The sequence below is a fragment of the Harpia harpyja genome, chromosome 2 (assembly GCF_026419915.1).
Source record: "Harpia harpyja isolate bHarHar1 chromosome 2, bHarHar1 primary haplotype, whole genome shotgun sequence".
In the NCBI taxonomy this organism is placed as follows: domain Eukaryota; kingdom Metazoa; phylum Chordata; class Aves; order Accipitriformes; family Accipitridae; genus Harpia; species Harpia harpyja.
This window is the reverse complement of record NC_068941.1, coordinates 15,007,505-15,025,322: the sequence shown is the minus strand read 5'-3', so window position 1 is coordinate 15,025,322 and position 17,818 is coordinate 15,007,505. Positions and strand designations below refer to the sequence as shown.

General features: G+C 41.1%; 1 protein-coding gene across 8 annotated transcripts; it reads right to left on the bottom strand.

Moving 5' to 3' along the window:
• Window positions 1-539: 539 nt before the first annotated feature.
• Window positions 540-16,125, bottom strand: ZNF330 (zinc finger protein 330). Of its 8 annotated transcripts, none has more exons than XM_052816008.1 (11): window positions 15,983-16,125; window positions 12,763-14,334; window positions 10,819-10,944; window positions 10,525-10,544; window positions 10,336-10,406; window positions 8,082-8,161; window positions 6,617-6,743; window positions 5,759-5,863; window positions 3,178-3,224; window positions 1,940-2,057; window positions 540-1,266 (listed from the first exon to the last, which is right to left on the bottom strand). In XM_052816008.1, exons 3-11 carry the CDS (start codon window positions 10,936-10,938, stop codon window positions 989-991), a joined length of 966 nt encoding a protein of 321 aa, XP_052671968.1. In that variant the 5' UTR covers window positions 10,939-10,944; window positions 12,763-14,334; window positions 15,983-16,125; the 3' UTR covers window positions 540-988. The 8 variants fall into 8 exon arrangements, with proteins under 8 accessions (XP_052671968.1, XP_052671991.1, XP_052671998.1 ...); XM_052816031.1 differs by having other exon boundaries at window positions 10,819-10,948; window positions 14,084-14,334; XM_052816038.1 differs by having other exon boundaries at window positions 10,819-10,948; window positions 14,115-14,334.
• Window positions 16,126-17,818: the final 1,693 nt, after the last annotated feature.

Here is a 17,818-nt window from a genome sequence, read left to right as displayed (position 1 = left end):
TCTACAGGAGGAGACTAAATACTATCACTTAGATGTGTAGATTGGTAATTAGCATGTTGACTTTCAAATCAGAATAACTGCAAACACTTCTGCAACTGTCACCTCCTCAGCTCAGATGTGCTGATCACTTGCCTTGTACCAGCACATTTACACAGAACAGTATTTGAACCCTATCAAATTTTTTATTTTTTTGTATCATGTGCAAGGAAGGGAGTTGAAGGCTAGGCACAGAAGAAACTAGTGTCTTTTTGATCTAATGAGAAATTGTCTTATAGATTTTAGTGGCAGATAGGATACACCAACATTTTTATTGCAATAAAATTTTTGATTATCCGGGGTGCACTTGTAATGACTGCATATAGCTGCATTGATTAATATCTAATACTAAAAATGCTGGGAAGGTAATGTTCAAGTACATAGAGAGCTACATTGATCTGCCTTACCTACATAAACAAGGAAGTTATTTTAGTGTCAATTTACACTTTGTATACAACCTGCTTTCTAACTATTCATGGGAGATCAATATTTATGACAATTCATTAGAGAATGCAGTTGACTTTTATTGTGCAGACCAAAAAAAAACAGTCACCAACCCACCACTACATTAATTTTATGAAATCAGTTAACAAAATTATTGTAAAAAATAACTTAATTTCTGATAAGCAAATTGTCAGCCCTCCCATGTTCCTGTATTGATATGGGAAAACAGCATTGAACCAGTATACTCAGTAACTCAAGGACAAATCCACCCTGGTTGCTTAGTGGAATAAAAATACTCCTGTTTTCTCCCCCAGTCCCAAACTCAATATTGGTTTATATAAAAAAAAAAAAAAAATCACTTGGAGTTACTGCAGAAGTCCCACACTCTTTACTCCCTAACTTTGATATGTAAGTACCTGATAGAGCTATCCTACTGGCATGTACACAACTCGAGTGAAGCACTGCTTGGCTCCTTCCAAGTGTTTTTTAGCTTGCCAGCATATCAAGCTTAATCTTCAGGCTCCTCATAATGTGCATACCCACTAGCATAGGTCCTTCCTAAATTCAAATTGCTGAATACATCTGTGGTCTCTGTATCAGATTCCTTCCCTCCCTCATCATTGTCATCTTCATCATCATCTTCTGCTTCATATTCATCATATTCATCCTCACGATCACCTGCATCTCCAGCCTTGCTGGAGGAGAGGCTCTTCCAGTAAGCATCATAACCTGAAGCTCCGTCTGCATCTTCTCCTCCAGTCTGTCGGCCAAACTTCAAAGAGCGTGCTGCAGGCAGAGAAAAATCATCATGTTCTCGCCCCTCAACAGCAATTTGAGCAGAGCATCTGACATTTCTTTTCCATCCTTTTTCACTACTCAGCAAAGAGTGTACAATGTTAGGCAGCTTTTTTCTAAATCTGACTTTCAGATTTTATCCTTACTCTGACAGAACTTTTCTGCTACACATAGTCTGTCCCCCTGCAGCCAAGTCTGTATAAACAGTAACTGCCCCCAGAGTATGACTTCGGTTTTAGGATAAACCCTTTGGTACTCTAGTCAAGAAAACCTGTAATTGGATGTGCTTTGCAGACATAATACATACTGTGATTTATTCAAGAGTGGTGGAGGTAGATTGTATGCATGTCATCAAATTGCACTTTAAAATTCTTTAGCCAGCTTCTTGTAGATGAAATAAAGGCTTAAGCGGTGATTTTTTGCAATTTTTCCATAACTAAAATCTCAAACTAAACAAAAGCTTTCCCTGTATTGGAATCAATTAAGGATTAAGAATGAGAGACTACTCAATTCTAGATCTAGGAAACATGAAGTTTTTCCCAAAACAAATGCAGCAAAGCTTTGCAAAACAATTGAAAGTAATCAGACTTTACTCAGTGTTCCTATGCAGAAAAGTAGTCACCAATGGTATTGTATAGCTTGTTAGCTAGAGAAGCAGCCTTACTTGACATGCTTAGATCCTTTGTCTGCTGAGTTTCATGGCCACATTTAGGGCAGGGAGGCTCTTTTCCTTTTTCCTGCTTGAAAACCTTACTTCGCACATGATCGTCACAAAAACAAGCCTGTGGGGTAAAAGGAGAATAAAAAGGCTAAATGTGTTAATCATAGAAGCATCCTCTTCAGCAAGAAGCAAGCAAAAAAAGTGTCTAAGCAGCAGGATTTTCTGGTTGGGATTAAAATTTAATGAGCTCTATGCGCAGTGGAACTGGAGTCTGTGCACAGAGCAACCACTTCTGTGTTGAACATAGTTTCATGGCTTCCTGGGGAAGAAGCTGGGTAAAAGTGCTGATAAACAAGTAGAGAAAGTAACATACTCAAGGACTGGATTATAGTGCTGCCCACAAGGAGCCTGGCAAACTTTGGTTTACGTTGACAAGCTTAAATAAAATACAATCAGAGATGTATGCCAGAACATAACTATGCAGTGACCTGAAGGCAAGAATTAGAGATTGAAATTTCACATGTTGAGCACCATGGTGCCAGTGAAGATATCTGGAGAAAGGAACAATTTGCAATATGAAATTGATGCCATGGGAGACTGCAGGGAAACATATGTAGGGTAAGTAGAGTAAGAGCAGGCAGTGAACCAGCACCTGGAGAAATCTGGGCAATGCTGATGATGAAGCAGGTGGAACTTTTTATACAAAATTACTTCTGAGTGTGTAAAACCAAAAGCCTGACATCAACAAATTAGTCTGTGCATGTGTAAAACTGGATTAGCTGTGGAGATAATTTCTATTGGATCCAGGCTGCAGTGTTTTCTGGTCAGATCATCACTTGACTGTTTTTTAAAAAAAAAATAAATAAATTGTGTTAGTTCTATGCTGGATCAAAACATATTCCAAAGCCTTGGATTGTGTTCAAGAACAAGGATTTGTTTGATTTTTTTTTTTTTAAATGGCCCAAACATCGTACAGCCCCAATTTAAACACAGAGGGCTGGACAAAGTGGAGATCTCCTCACCTGGCATGGGGATGCACAACATCGGCTTGTGGTTAACAAGCAAGCACAGATAGAAGCCCTTTTGTCCCTGACAAGTCTGCCCCCAGGCTTCAGAAACTAATACAAAAAGTATGAATACCTTTTTAAACAATGCAGAGGAAGACATGACAAGGCTTGATACCAGCCTTGGAGGCTAAGGAGAACAAGTCTAAAATCATAGCTACGTGCAACTGTCTTTACCTTACAACGCAGGCATGAATGTTGCCCAAGCCTGTTACAGGAAACACCTGTTGGAGAAAATCAATATATAAAATTCAGTACTTGGAAACTGCAGATCTGTGATGTTTTTAAGACCTTGCAAAAATATGTAATAATGTAATTGAGGCATTTATTTTTAATTCCCTGACACAACTGCACTTTGGCAACATGAATCACTCATTTTACCATACAGTATCATTTTACTAGTTTTTTTCATGTCTAAGCCTCATTGCAATAATGTAACTTGACACTAAAAGTTGAAGAGGGAAAAAAGTTTAATTCTTTCTTGAGTTTCCAAACTTTTAAAAACAGAAGTTTCAGAACCAGTTTGGTATTAAGTGATCACCTTGCTTTTCCTTTTCTCTCAATATCAAAAGAAGACGTGCTAGTATTTTACTGTCACTAAACAATGCCATGGCAGCCTTTAATAGCATTATCTCATTTAAATAGGATGTGAGAACACTTAAAGCTTGTGAACTTCCAAGCCTAGAACAGTTGTTTTGTTCTGCATTTTCTGACATGTCCTCTGCAAATGTACTTTATTGCATACACCTTCATATGAAAATCTGTGCGAAATAATTGTAGCTGGCACATGAGCTGTAAAGAGAAGAATCAGTGCTCAAAATGTAACTTGTCTTGAAGCTTCAAATTAGCTTCTTCACTCCACTAGAGGGAGTATAGTAAAGGCAACCACATGGGAATTGGCAGCAATGCAAAGCTGAGTGAATAGCTACTCCTCAAGCAGCAGTAATATGTATTTTATCAGTAGCTGTGCAAGTACTTGTTCCCTTCCACCTTGCCTTACCCCTGTGACAAAGTCTTTGAATCTGAAGTAATAAATATCATGAGTTCTCCACATGAGCCAGACAGGCACAGGATTTAGTGCTCAGTCACATGTTTAAAGATGGAACTGGAAATGCTAATGCATACGTATTCAAACATTTCTGGAGTATCGGCACTTTAAAAAACTTCTCTCAGATAGTGGTGGAAAGTAACAATGCCTTTTTCACAGCTAGAATGGGATTTAGACTACAATTGCATGACCGCATTTAGAGTTCATGTATTCTGTAAAAGTTCAGGTTTTATAATCTTGTTACCACACACTGACAGAAATCCTGCCTCTCTACCAAGACTGCACTGTGCCACAAAACACTGAACACTGTGAAAACCCTCAAAAAGCAATTTCTCTATTCAGGGTGTGACATCACATCTGTGAATTAAAAGCTTCCAACAATCACTGAAAAAACATTCTTGTGGAACAGCTGTTGCTGCTTCAATATTGCTATGCAGCAAGATATTCTGGCAGAATAAATCAAGGGAAGCTAATCAAGGCTTAGAAAATAGCTGGCTGGGAAAAAAAGATGGGACATGAAAAGGAGATAAGAGATTTCTAAAGACACTGACTATAACATTAAAATCAACAAATATTCTGAACTGGGAGAAATCAATTAGGACAAGATTAGTCAGTTCTGAAGAAAACAGTCTTATACATGATAAAGAGCACCTTGATTTTCTATAATAAGGACTGAAAATGTTATAATAGTCAAAATTAACACATACAAGTTTTTGGAAGTGACAAACGCTTGTCTCGGGGGGATAAACCACATAGTAGTTAATGGTGGGTAGGAAAGAAATACTTCTACAAAAGATTATTTTAAACATGCATATAGTCTTGGTTTGGTGATGTTTTTTTAACTTTCGTTGAAGTTTCCCTGTTTCAGCCAGAAACTAGTGGACTAGCAAAGTCGGGCATGGCCATCATGTCCTCTTACAAATGCCAGTTTCGGTTTTGCCCGCACAATTAAAGTTCAAAAGGATATAAAGTCTTCAGCTACCTGTTCTTTACTCAGTAAAAGTGGATTTGTATCAACATTTACTACATCTACTGACCCACATGTCCACAGCCCACTGGTCAGGGAAGAAACTAACACTGAGTTCACGCACTGGATGAACACTATTTTTGTTACTTCCTTCCATGCTCACCCTGTCCCACTGAATCAGACAATGACTGCTTCCTGAGTCATGGCCTTCCTCAGCACTTGCTGCTTTTGCAAAATCAACAGATGCTAACCCTTGACCAAAATGCAGGCCATCCACAGCAATCTGGGAAAGTTTAGCCAGACTAACACAGGTGGTATATTTAGGGCAGCTGTTTTCCATGAGGAACAGGTATCTAGAAATAGCTCATCATACAGTCAGAAGAGCGGAAGAGAGCCCCTTCTTGCCTGTAGAGCTTTGTGGAGTAAAAAAGCAGCATCAGCAGTTCCAGCAGGTTTGCTGCAGTCCTGGCCACTGCCAACACTGCAACTTCAGAGGCTGCTGGCTCCTGCAAAGGCAACTTCCCATGGGTGGCCTGTAAGAGCCAGGCATGGAGGAAGGTCAGAGACAAAAGCTGTAGTCTAGATAACTGGGTATCAAAAGCAAGCACATAGGAAACAGGCCCCCTCCTCCAGTTTTGGTAAAAGCTATTTGGAAAAGGTGATGGGGAGTATTCTGGAGCATAGAGGAAGCAATTGGAGAGTCTGTTTAGCTGTGGCGAAAGGACTATGAATAACTAACTTACATTTAAATGTCTCTGCTTCCAGAACTTGGCAGCTGGCTTGATGTTCAAACTGATCATCTTCACAGAGGAAACTGTGGCAAAAAGAGCAGGCAAATATTCTGCCTCCTAAAAGATTTACCAAGGCAAAATAATCAGCAATGGGCATACCATCAAGTTCTGCTCTGCAAACAATTTAGGCAGTAGTTTTGACTGAAGAACAGTTCTCCCTTCTGTCACAAATGCTTCAACAAAGTCCTAAATTAGACACTGCCATCCATTATTACAATGAAAGATACCACGTAGGCCACAAGACAACATAAATATAAAGAAAGTATTATGTCTAGTGCTTTTCTTTATTTTAATTTGACTATGGCACTAAGTATTTTTCTTAAATTGGATTACATCCTCTCTCATCCAGTCTCCTTTCCTCCCACCCCCTCACCTCTGATGCACACTTGAAATAAACACTTCAAAGGATTCCACAAATGGAGATCAGTATGGTTTGCTAAGCAATTGGAAATCCAAATACCTGTACTAGCGCAGATGAATGGAGCGGGAATGACAGAAAATTGTGTGTTGACAATGTGATGCAGCGCTTAATTATGTGAAGCACTCAGCTGATAAGACAGTTAATACTTTAGATTACATAACCATCCCCAAGTTGAGCACTGTATGTTCTTGAGCAGGTCATTTACATTCCCCACTGCATAAGGTCTATTTTTAAAATGGGGAGAATGCCTTGCTTTGAATGAACATACTGCAAGGACTAATCACTGAAGATTAAAAATGCTATGTTAAGAATATAGATACAATAACTTAAGCAATGTGAGGAGAAAAGTATCGTTTAGATTTTCTTACTTTCAAGTGTAAGCAACCTACCATGGTCCCAGACACTTCTTTCGCACTCAATACATTCTGCATCTGCGAGAGGGCAGATACACGCGTGTGTGCTGAGACACTTCCTCCCATGACACACCCAAGCTTCACAGAAATCACAGATTGCACCCTGCAATTACAGAAAGATATCATCTTGGGACTTCTGCAATACCAAGAGAGAGACTCTTATTCCATAACCCCGAATGTATCCAAGTATTCATTTTCTCAGTGGGTTCATTCCAGTTGAGCGAACGAGTATGAACCGCATCTGTATTCCTATCAAGCTGCTCCACAGTTCATCTTGTTTGTTTGATATTCACTTCTGCAGGATTAAATATAATGCAAAATAACTTTGTTTTATCCTTTTCTGGTTTTTATATTTCCTATCTTAAATCTTATGCATGAAAATTGTGTCTTCCAGCTGAAACCTGAGATCCATAAATGATAACAATGTTCTGGCAAAAATGCCATTTCAAAGACGACCTGAAAAATGCCACTAGATTTTTACAGCTGAAATCAGTCATTTGGATTTTAAAGCGTGCTGTATTAGAACACAAGCTCTGTAGAGAGCAAAGATCAAATAACTAATTAGAAATAAATTAGACACTCTACCTTTCCTTTTGATTAAATTGCAAGATCTATACAAACTATCCTTTAATTGTAGCACTTAAGAAGCCTCCTCAGCCCATACGTGACAAACTACTACGTGCATTACATGCACACAAAACTAAGAAAACAATGATGGATCTGAATTAACTGTTGATGAAAATACTGCATTAGTGAACACATGGAATGAGTTTAGGAACTTCAGACTAGAAAGGCCAGCTGTGTTACTGAGAACAGCTGACTGCCAACTGGAGGCAGAACCAGGACAGAGGTTTAGTCCATACAGCATTTAATCCAGAGACTCATCTCATACCTTCCTTTCCAGAATGAAGTAACTAACTTGTCCTTCTAAGAACAAAAATTCAAAGGCCAGAAGCTATGACTATCTCTGCTAAGAGCCCAAATGACTTTTTTTTTTTTTTTTAAAAAAACAAAATTCCCCCTAATGTCATGGAACAGATTCCTCTCTGTGATACTGATGGTCTCTGCAATACTGAGAAGACGGCAACAAAAGTCCACCGGTTTCTACAGAATGATCCTAGATTTTAATGAAGACTGGGAATTGGCTACGGGGCATGTAAGCTCTAGTGCTGTTAATGCATGTGCTTAGGGCCTGCCACCAGCATGGATCTGTTAGCATCCAGGACGTATGTCAGAGTTTGCAGGAGCTGAATCTAAAAATGCAAAATTTGGGTTTCTAGTATAAGGGAAAAATCAGTTTGTGATGGTAAGATGAGAAAAAAAAAAAAACAACTTGGCATGGTACATGCTATCATTCCATAAATCCATTTTATCTTTTTTCAGAAAGATTTGCATAGAATAACCTCATAGTGCAAAAAAGGCTGTAATTTTATATACATACCACCATTGCTAGTCCAGTACTGTACACACCAGCATGTTTTATAACACAGTCTGAAGACTTCATCATGCATTTGGTTTTTCCTGTTTAAAAAAAAAAAGGCAAGCAACCAGAAGAAAACTATATGAAAGTAAGAAAAAATTAGAATGAATGTTCATATAAGAGCAGTACTTCAACCAAGCTCCTGTGCTTAATTGTAAATCCAGGTAAAAACAATGTAAGCAACTGTCTGTAACCTGCAACCCACCCTCACATCTCCCTTAGATCAAATTGATTATTGTCTGCTTTCAGCCAAAATCTCTTGCCCCAGTATTAAGATAACAAGGCAATGTGTTGCCTTGCTCTATGGTTTGAGGCATTAGCAAGAATTTCAAATGTGGAAACAAACCAAAGAACAAAATTAAGGTGAAAGTTAAGCAATGACATCTTAAAAAGTTGCATTTAAAACTGCTGCTAGTTCTGTCCCACCATAAAAGCAGCATGTGCTTTGTGTAAAGCTGAGGCCCCATGAAAAAAAAAAGTGCACCTGACGATTTAATTACTTACAGGTATTTGGATACTTTGTTTTTTGGTGGTTGTTGGGGTTTTGGTTTTTTTTTTTTTAAAAACCATATAAGAGATTACTTCCTAGACAAAATAATTCCCTTTAAATGCAGGGGATGGGTGGGAGAAAAAGCCACAGTCTGCACTTAAAAGTCATTCTGACACAAGCAAGCAGTTAGGGTGACAACCTTCTCCTACTCCTTGCCTCTGACATAAATAGCTCTACCAGAAAGATCCATACTCTGTATGCAGTTATACAAGCAAAAAGAAAAAATATTGTAGTTAGTCCAGGCTACTGCAATGGAGTTTTATCACTGATTTAAGCTGTCCTGCCACAGACCCCTTTGGTGTCTCCATTATTGCCTCCTTAGAGAAACCAACAAAAGGGTGCTCCCTGCAAACCCATTCAAGAGCTGACAAAACCAAATTCTACTCTGAAAATGTAATTAAATCCCAGTATGCAGTATCAGCAGAGTTTTGTATTAAATCACACCTCAGACACCTAATGGCACTTGGAGGGTGAGGAAGGACCAGTAGTGGGCTGAGGTGGGCAACGAGAGGTGGTGGGGGTATTACTGGGTCTGGAGAACTGCAATACAGCTACCTTGCTCACATCCCTCAGGGACTTCTCTAAGAAAGATGCTGTTGGTTTACAGGGGCTGTCCCCAACGCTTGATTAAGCACCAAATAGCTCTAATGGTCTTTGTCTTGGAAAACCCTGGGACTCAATATGATTTTGTGGTTGTTATTAGAAATGCTTTTCCTCCAGAAACGTACCGCAGATTAAGATAAATTCAACACACAGGAGTCAGCTTCAGATGTGTAATATACTATAAGATAGACAACATGTTTTCAGTACTTCACTGCATGATGATAGAAGACTTATGAAGGCTGACACACTGAAATTGCACACTAACAGACTGGCTTCCAGAAATGCTCAGTATCTGCAGGTCCCAACAAAGGCACTGGAAGCTGCAGATGTCAGCAGCTCTGGGAGTCAAACTACAAAACAGCCAAATTGCTTAATGAAAAATTGAAAATTTGCAAGGATGTGTTGAAACAGTAAAACAACAAAATTCACCTCAAAATATGAAACAATTATCAACACCCCCTGCAAGCAAGCAGCTGTTCAAAAAAAAAAAAAGGCATTTTAGCCTGATTCAGAGCAGAGTTCTGTCACTAAGAGTCCTTCTCTTCTGATTTCAAAGCATCAGCCCTCTAGCACATATAAATAATATGAGCAGCATATTACATTACAAAACCATGCAAGGTGAGTAATGTACTGTTGCTTTAATTGATATTAAACTGATCAGAAATTACATCACCCCTAAAAATCAGTATTTATTGGTGCCCTGCTGGCAGTCAGAGCATTTTTAACTTTGCTGCTGTTATGAAACAATACTTCATGCGTTCAATCTAGGGAAACAGTCAGGTGTTCTCAATCCTAAAAGGCAGTGAGACAAGTTCTTCTGAAGATCAAATACTGAAGACAAGGCCATTACCCAGACTTGGAAACCTCTGCTGGTCAGAGGCATACGCATTAGTGCATGATCAAGTAAGATCTCTTCTCAAGGAGGATATTCATCCCAGATTTAAAAGAACCTGCTCCAAAAATCACAAAGGTACTTTAAGACAAAGGTACTCTAACTGCTAAGAGTTTAACACCACAAATGGAACTGAGGATAGCATGGTTTTGCTCATTATTTCTACTTACCACATTGTGCACAAATAGGTAATTTTTGAACAGAGTTACAGAAGTAGCAAAAAGCTCTATTCTTCTGTCGTCTAGGCACATGGAGAGAAAAAAAAAACAAACAGAAAGCAAGCATTAAAAAAACCCCTGTAAAATGTTTGAAACTAATTAATATTAAACTACTGGTTTTAGAAGGTGAAAAATACTTACCTTTGGCACTTATCACATTCCTAAAGAGAAGAAATAAAATACCAGTAATTATTTTTATTCTAGGTAAAATATACAAAATTTACAGACCCCACAGGGACTCTGAATTAGGTTCTGATTAGGGATCAAACTTTTTATTTAAGCATTATACCTCTGATGCAAATCTAACTTAATATAAAGGAAGGATGGTAGGAAGAATGACATTCCAGTGGCATTAAATACAGTCAATGTATTATCACTGGTTTTACATAATTCAAAATCAAGTACTGTAGTATAAAATACTTCAGGTTATTTTACCATTGAAGCATTACAAGGATGTTTGGCTAAATCTATGTTGGCTCTTGAAGCCCTTATCTGCTTTTCACGCTCACGACGGTTCTCAGCTTTCTTACGAGCACCAGTCTTCTTTTTAGGCATTTTTCACTATCTGTGGGAGGGAAAAAAAAATGTTATGTAATGAATGAACACAAAACTATGCATGTAAATACATGGATACACATGATACATCCAGCACTAAAACTGGATCTTGGAGTTTCCATGTTAACTGTGCTTCATCTCCACTAACTTCCTTTTCTGAAAGTTTCTTTTCAAATGTAGAATAAGGGACCAGTCCCTTAGGAAGAGTCATGTGATGAACCATGAAGAATCTTGTGATCTGGAAAGGACTTTGCTGTCTTAAACTTTGCGCTTAACTATCTTAACTTCTATCTTAAGTGTTTTGTCTTAAAAAAACCAAACCCACTGTTTTGTAGGTTTGTGATGCGCCTCTGGTTTTGGTTTGCCTTGTCTGTTTAACAAGGGCAATATTCAGCTCATTTTCTCTTTCGCTTCTCTGTCTTCCCATGCTCACTAACTACTTCAATCAGTTAAAAAGCATTCTTCAGTTAAGGGAATCATGGTATACTGCAAAAATGCAAATTTCACACTTCATGAAGGCTTAGAAAACAAAATGTTGTTATAAAGATTTAAAAGCTATGACAAAGGAATGTTTGTACTGCTTACTTATCATTCTAGCACATTAGCAATAATGGAAGAGATGAGCATGCATTGCTTTGAAGACACCACTGTTTCCCAAGAAGGGTTTACACTAATTTAACTCCATCTGGTTCAACGCGTGTGTCTATTTTAACATTCTAGGAGCGAACCAATGCAATACAGTGGTGAGACCATCAGGCAATCAATCAGACCACTGCTCTCGTCACGTCCACAACAAACTGTGCGGTACTCACATATGCTTAGTTTACTCTGTGTTTATAATACATTAGGTAAGTATTATCCTGACTTCATGAAATGGACAACTGAGAGATTAAAGGCGTGGTCTGACGTTAGAATTTCTCTCATCAACACAGGCACTCAAGATAGACACCCTTCCTTATGCTCCGTCTTATCATCCCCTCATTTCTGCTCATGTAACTGTTCTTGGTGTCACATTCTAAACCAGATACAGGTTAAAAACAAAACCAAAACACCCAAACCAACAAGCACACCCAAGGCCCAGATTAGCACAATTTGATGGGGGATGACAGTGAAAGGGGCAGCAGGGATATTTGCTTAGCAACCATGGGAATAAGAAAGCAGCTAAGGAAGAGGCAAGGACCTCTCCACTGACAAAAAAATTGCCTTATTAAACATAGTTCTAAAAAAACACTTCCAACTCTATGGCCCAGGTGGACACACTGCTTCATGCTGTAGCTGCCAAACCATACTTCCTTGCAGACGACAAGATGGCTGAATTTTTGGAAGTGTTTAGCTCTTATTTTGGTACGTCACAAGAGGGCTGCTGTTTTGATAATCTGGCCTCTCTAGGAAGTTGTCCCAACATATTTTGCACTGTACAACTCCCCACAGTTCTTTTAGCTACAAGTACACCTAACAGCGCTCCTTGCTCTGCCTCCGATTTCTGTAACTGCAGAAATATACTTTCAAACAATTGATAACTGAGAGACAACTGTCATCTTAAAATCTCAATCTCTACTTACGGAATTTGAAGAAAATTGCTACAGACTTTGGGGATTGGCAGAAACCGGCCCACATGATGCAACAGCTCTGCCCAGGTGTTGTGGTCTAACCCCAGCTGGCAACCAAGCCCCACACAGCCACTCACTCACTCCTCCCCAGTGGGATGGGAGAGAACGGGAAAAGTAAAAGTGAGAAAACTAGTGGGCTGAGATAAAGACAGTTTAATAGGTAAAGCAAAAGCTGTGCACACAACCAAAGCAAAACAAGGAATTCATTCACCACTTCCCATCGGCAGGCAGGTGTTCAGCCATCTCCAGGAAAGCAGGGCTCCATCACGGTTACTTGGGAAGACAAACGCCATCACTCCAAACGTCCCCCCACCTCCTTCTTCCCCCAGCTTTGTATGCTGAACATGACATCATATGCTCTGGAATATCCCTTGGGTCAGCTGGGGTCAGCTGTCCCAGCTGTGCCCCCTCCCAACTCCTTGTGCCCCCCCAGCCTGCTCGCGGGTGGGGTGAGGAGCAGAAAAGCCCTTGGCTCTGTGTGAGCACTGCTCAGCAGTAACTAAAACATCCCTGTGTTATCAGCACTGTTTCCAGCACAAATCCCAAACACAGCCCCATACTAGCTACTATGAAGAAAAGTAACTCTACCCCAGCCCAAACCAGCACACCAGGCAAGGTTCCGCTGATTCCAGTAGGTCTGTCAGTGGCTACCAGGGCCACTGAGGACATGGGAGGTACCTGCTCTCCCCAGCCTCATCCCTAACTCCAAGCAGACATGTAGACATGCATGCTGGCATCTGTAAGGAGAGCTGCAGCATCGGCAGGCAGTGAATTGTAGCAGCTTAAACTTGGAAGAAAAATTAGTGTCTTCATTCAAAAAGTCTTATAAAATAAACCCAACAATTCTAACTTTCCCAAACAAAGAAATATATTGTCCTGACCAAATACTAAAATCTGGTTTTGATAGCACACATAAATCAGTTTTCTCACCCTGTAGCATTTTGCACCATGTTTAAATTGTATTAGTGTCATATTTTGTAGTCAAAATCGTATTGCTGAGCTGCCTGCTGGCAACTGTCATTATTCTAAAGCATGACACTTCTGACACTGGGAGTCCTATATGAGGTTGCGCACTAATTTTCAAACTGCTTAAATGCTGATTTAACAACAGAATCTAATGGTTAGTATTTATACCTTGACTTCTTCACGTTACCTCATAATCAAAAGCACGAAAATGACAAACTGCTTTCATGAAAAACACTGTCTCAATGACTACTGAGGACACAGATTATGAGAAATCTTTAAGATGGTAGTTTTTAGAAAGTTGCACTAAACTAAATAACAACAAAACTGCAATGTCAGGTCATTTTAACAAAGCTATCAAGTCAATCCAGGCTTTCAGACACCACCCAACAAGTAACAACATCCTACAGATCAGTATTCTATCACTCTTTCCCTCTGAGCTTCCACTTAAGATGTTTGTTGTCTTTGCCCTGAGTTCTAAATTTTTAGGGAACTTACCATCTTTAAATTTTCTGTCTAGAGCTTAATAGCGTTATGATGCCAGAAATTATGATAGCAAAAACTTTGTTTACCTGCAATTCCTTTCAAATCAGAGTATCGCACCTTTTAAAAGCACTAATCAGTATTTAAAATGCCTCTGCAGTATGTTCCACCTCCACTTTTGGCAACGCTTCTGTAATCTGAGGCTGAAGGAAGACCCAAAAATGTGTTTAGGCACCACAACACTGTTACCAAATGCTCAGACAGCAAAGACCCAGTGGAATCTGTCTGCAGTCCAGCTCTCCTGGATGGTGCATGGGACAGAAAAGGGCCTCTGGAGGACCTAAAACAAGAGGTCGAGTTATCAAGGAAATGCCTACAGTGAGCTACTCACTTATGATCTACCTGCCAGAAAGACAGCGTCAATCTTTTGCTTAAACAAAGTCTTTTTGCTGAAGGCAGAGACTTACAGCCATGCTAGCACCCTCCTTTTCATCTACGATGCTGTTGTAAGAGAACTTGCCCAGGACACAGTAGGTCCATGCCTGGTTCCCTCCTCAGCCCCAGAAGGTATGACCTTGCTGCCCTACAGAGCGTCCGAGCTCCCGAACTGGGAGCAGTTCTGCATATGGGGTTTTTCTCCGTTTGAAGTTTTCTACTCGGGAGCAAAATGCTCCAGAGTGATTGGGTCGGAGCAGCAGCAAGAGCGAGCGTGACTTTCCAGCTTAATGGCCAATGCTGTGGCACAGAAAGCACAGAGTTCAGATATTGGGAGGCTGTGTATGAAGTGAGCAGTAGTTCAAAGGAAAAGCCCTAAAATATGTTGAGTGAGTACTGGGTCCCCAGCACTGCATGTTTCATTCTGTAAAAGTTTCACCTGCTGTTCCTCAGGTGCTGCATTATTTGGTAAGGTAAACACAGGCAAAGACAGCAGAGTTCCCACCACAGCTCCAAAGACTGCTTGTGTATTTTAGCCGATGGTTGCGCTATGTAAAATACATAAAAAGTGTCTGGCATCTAAATTCTGTTGAGGTTGTACCACTCCTATGCTGTCTTTTCCCCTCTTGAAGATTGTCCTTGATCAGGTCCCAAAGACACACACTAAGTTTGCAGCAGACAGGAAAGCAGATTGCACCAGCAGATTTCTGGATATTCTGTGTTAAGCACGACATTCCCTTGCGTCATATTATCTTGTCTTATGTGACACGCTAACCACCCTGCTGTCACAAATATAATGAACAGCTGTAAGAAGCTATTCATTTGGGGGGCAGGGGAACCGTCGGGTTACTCTTGTCACGCCACGCAAATACTAAGACCCAAAAGAGGCTTTCCATATTTCAAGACTTGTATTTGACCATCAAATAGCTTCTACCTTATGCATATTCATCAAAAGAGGAATCACGGTAAATTTCCTGGGTCACATCTGATGCCATTAAGAATTCAACAAAATCCATTTTACCGCTTTGCAAGCGTTATACGAGACTACAATATTAAAAAAAACTAAAACCAACCAAACCTTATTAGCAGCATGTCGTACTTATGCCGTTCCAGTCCACGATTCCTTCTAATAACGAAATCATTTCCAAGGCACTGCGATTTCAACGACTTACCCCACTTTTTAGCAACGCGGTGACCGACAGCACTCTGCCACCTCAGCGCCTGGGGGCTGCGTGTGCTGCCATGAGGGCCCACGCGTGAGGAGGTTTCCTCAAGCACCTCTCTGCCCGATCCCCTCCTCTGGAAACGCACCTCGTTCCCGGTGGGATCGCCGGCTGGACAACCCCCCCCGGGTAACGGCTGACCCCCCCCCCGTAACGGCTGACACCCCCCGGTAACGGCTGACCCCCCCCCGGTAACGGCTGCCGAGCGTGAGGCCGACGCGCCCTCACGACCCGATTTCAGGCTGTTAGGCGGAACGCCGACAGCAGGCTAGCCTTCCAGAAAACGCACGTATTCAGCATTTTACCTTATTTTTAGTATTTTTTTTTTACCTAGGCCCCCAAACCGGGTCGTGACACGTTTCCAACCTGGATCGCCGTGCTCTGTATTTCTCGGCGCTCTGTGCCCCGGGAAGCCAGCGACCGCTTCGCTTGCTCAAACGGGGAAGCGGCGGGGGGGGGTCGGGACCACCGCCGGGACCGCCGCCGCCCCCCGCGCCCACCTGCCGGCCGTGCGGAAGCCGGAAGCGGCACGGCGCGGTGCGCTGCCCGCCCGGCCCCGCGCGGCCAGGCGGGAAGGTTCCGAGGGCGGCCCCCCCAGGCCCCCGTTACCCGGCGGGCAGCCGCCCTCTCCCGTCCTTCCCGTCACGGTGCAGGGCTGGGGAGGTGAGGCCGAAGGGGCACAAGCGGGAAGTAAGCAGAGCTGGGTGCTCAGGGGGCCGGGAAGGCCCGGGGCTCTGTCTGACTGGAGTTGGGGAGAGAAACGAGTGTCAGGATGGCACGTCTGCCCTTTCTCCTCACAGAATTGCAGTGTCCGCGTGTTGGACTTCGAATGGTTGGGAACCAAGAAAGGGCAGGATTTCCACACCACAGGGGAAGGTGTTGCCAGAGTTTTGGAAGGAGACCTCATTAAAAATGGTAAATGTGCGGATACCAAAGACAGCACTCTTAGGCAGGAGCAGTTAGCACCTGCATCTTGTGTAGTACTAAGCACTTGGTGTTAAAATGCAAACTGCGTTTGCATACAATTGCATCTTCTTGGGTTAAAAAAAGAAAAAAGCTAAAACTGTTATCTCCACATGAATATCTGTGTCCTGAAGAAAAATAATGTAAAAAAAAACCCTCTTTTGGTGTTATTTTGGGGGTCCTAATTAACATAATCTTTCTCCTCACTTAAAATATGCTGTCAGTTTCACGGTGGTTGGGAAACCATTGAAAAAGGGTTTGTAAACCATTTGCATGAATGTTACTGTTTAGTGGGTGTTCCATCCTCAAATTTTGTTTACTTTCCTGGCGATTGCCCCACAACTTTCACTTGACAGAGTGCTAGGACATAGTAACAATTAGTTGTGTCTGTAATTGATTAGGGTTGGCACCTGAAAAGTTATCTCTGAAATCTTTCATCAGTGGCTCCATCTGCTTTCAGAATAAAGTATTGTTTAATCTTAATGGTAGGAATACAACGTAGTTTAAAAAGGGAAATAATATCTGTACCATAAAAAAAACCTGTACACGGCTCTGGCTCCCAAGGTTATGCATGTCAGGCTTTGTCACAGATTAACTTGCCTTTCAGAAGGAGATCTCAGTCTGTTTCTCAGCAATTTCTGCTCATTTCCGAACTCAGCCACCTAGAATTCTGTAACCTAGTGGTGCTTGCTTGAGTTCTGCAAGAGCTATGAGCTCTGGAGTTTGGTTTTGGTTGGCACGCATGAAAGATACTACGTGAGGTGTGAAGGGGTACAAAGTATGCGGTGAAGACAGCTGTATGGACTTGCTTCTCCCTTTTCTTTGTATGTACAATGAGCCCTTGCTTAACTCCTCATAAATGGCATACAACACAAGTAGAAATGTAAGGATGTCTTTGATTTATTTTAACATCAAAAGTTCTTCCTACAGGTATATTTATTGCTCTGTGCATATTGCCTAGAAAACCCTTTGTGAAAATTCATTAGATGATGTATCGTATAGATGTTTAAATGAAGATGAGTGCAAGGATCGTGGAGCAGTTACATTCCAGTGTATTTCATAGTCTTTGCCTAGGAAGGGTTTGATACATATTTCATATAAATAAGTCCTAGGGCACTGTTTTATTTCTTGTGTGCTTTGATCATCCAGTCAGTCAGGTGGGGCAGTTGTATTGCTTCACGTTGTACTTGGTAATGCACTTCT

Coding starts and splice junctions, on each gene's coding strand:
- ZNF330 (XM_052816008.1), bottom strand. CDS start 10,938: ATGCCTAAAAAGAAGACTGGTGCTCGTAAGAAAGCTGAGAACCGTCGT. Junction 10,407..10,524: donor GAATGTGATAAGTGCCAAAG/GTAAGTATTTTT, acceptor CCATGTGCCTAG/ACGACAGAAGAATAGAGCTT. Junction 2,058..3,177: donor ATTCATGCCTGCGTTGTAAG/GTAAAGACAGTT, acceptor TTTACCCCACAG/GCTTGTTTTTGTGACGATCA.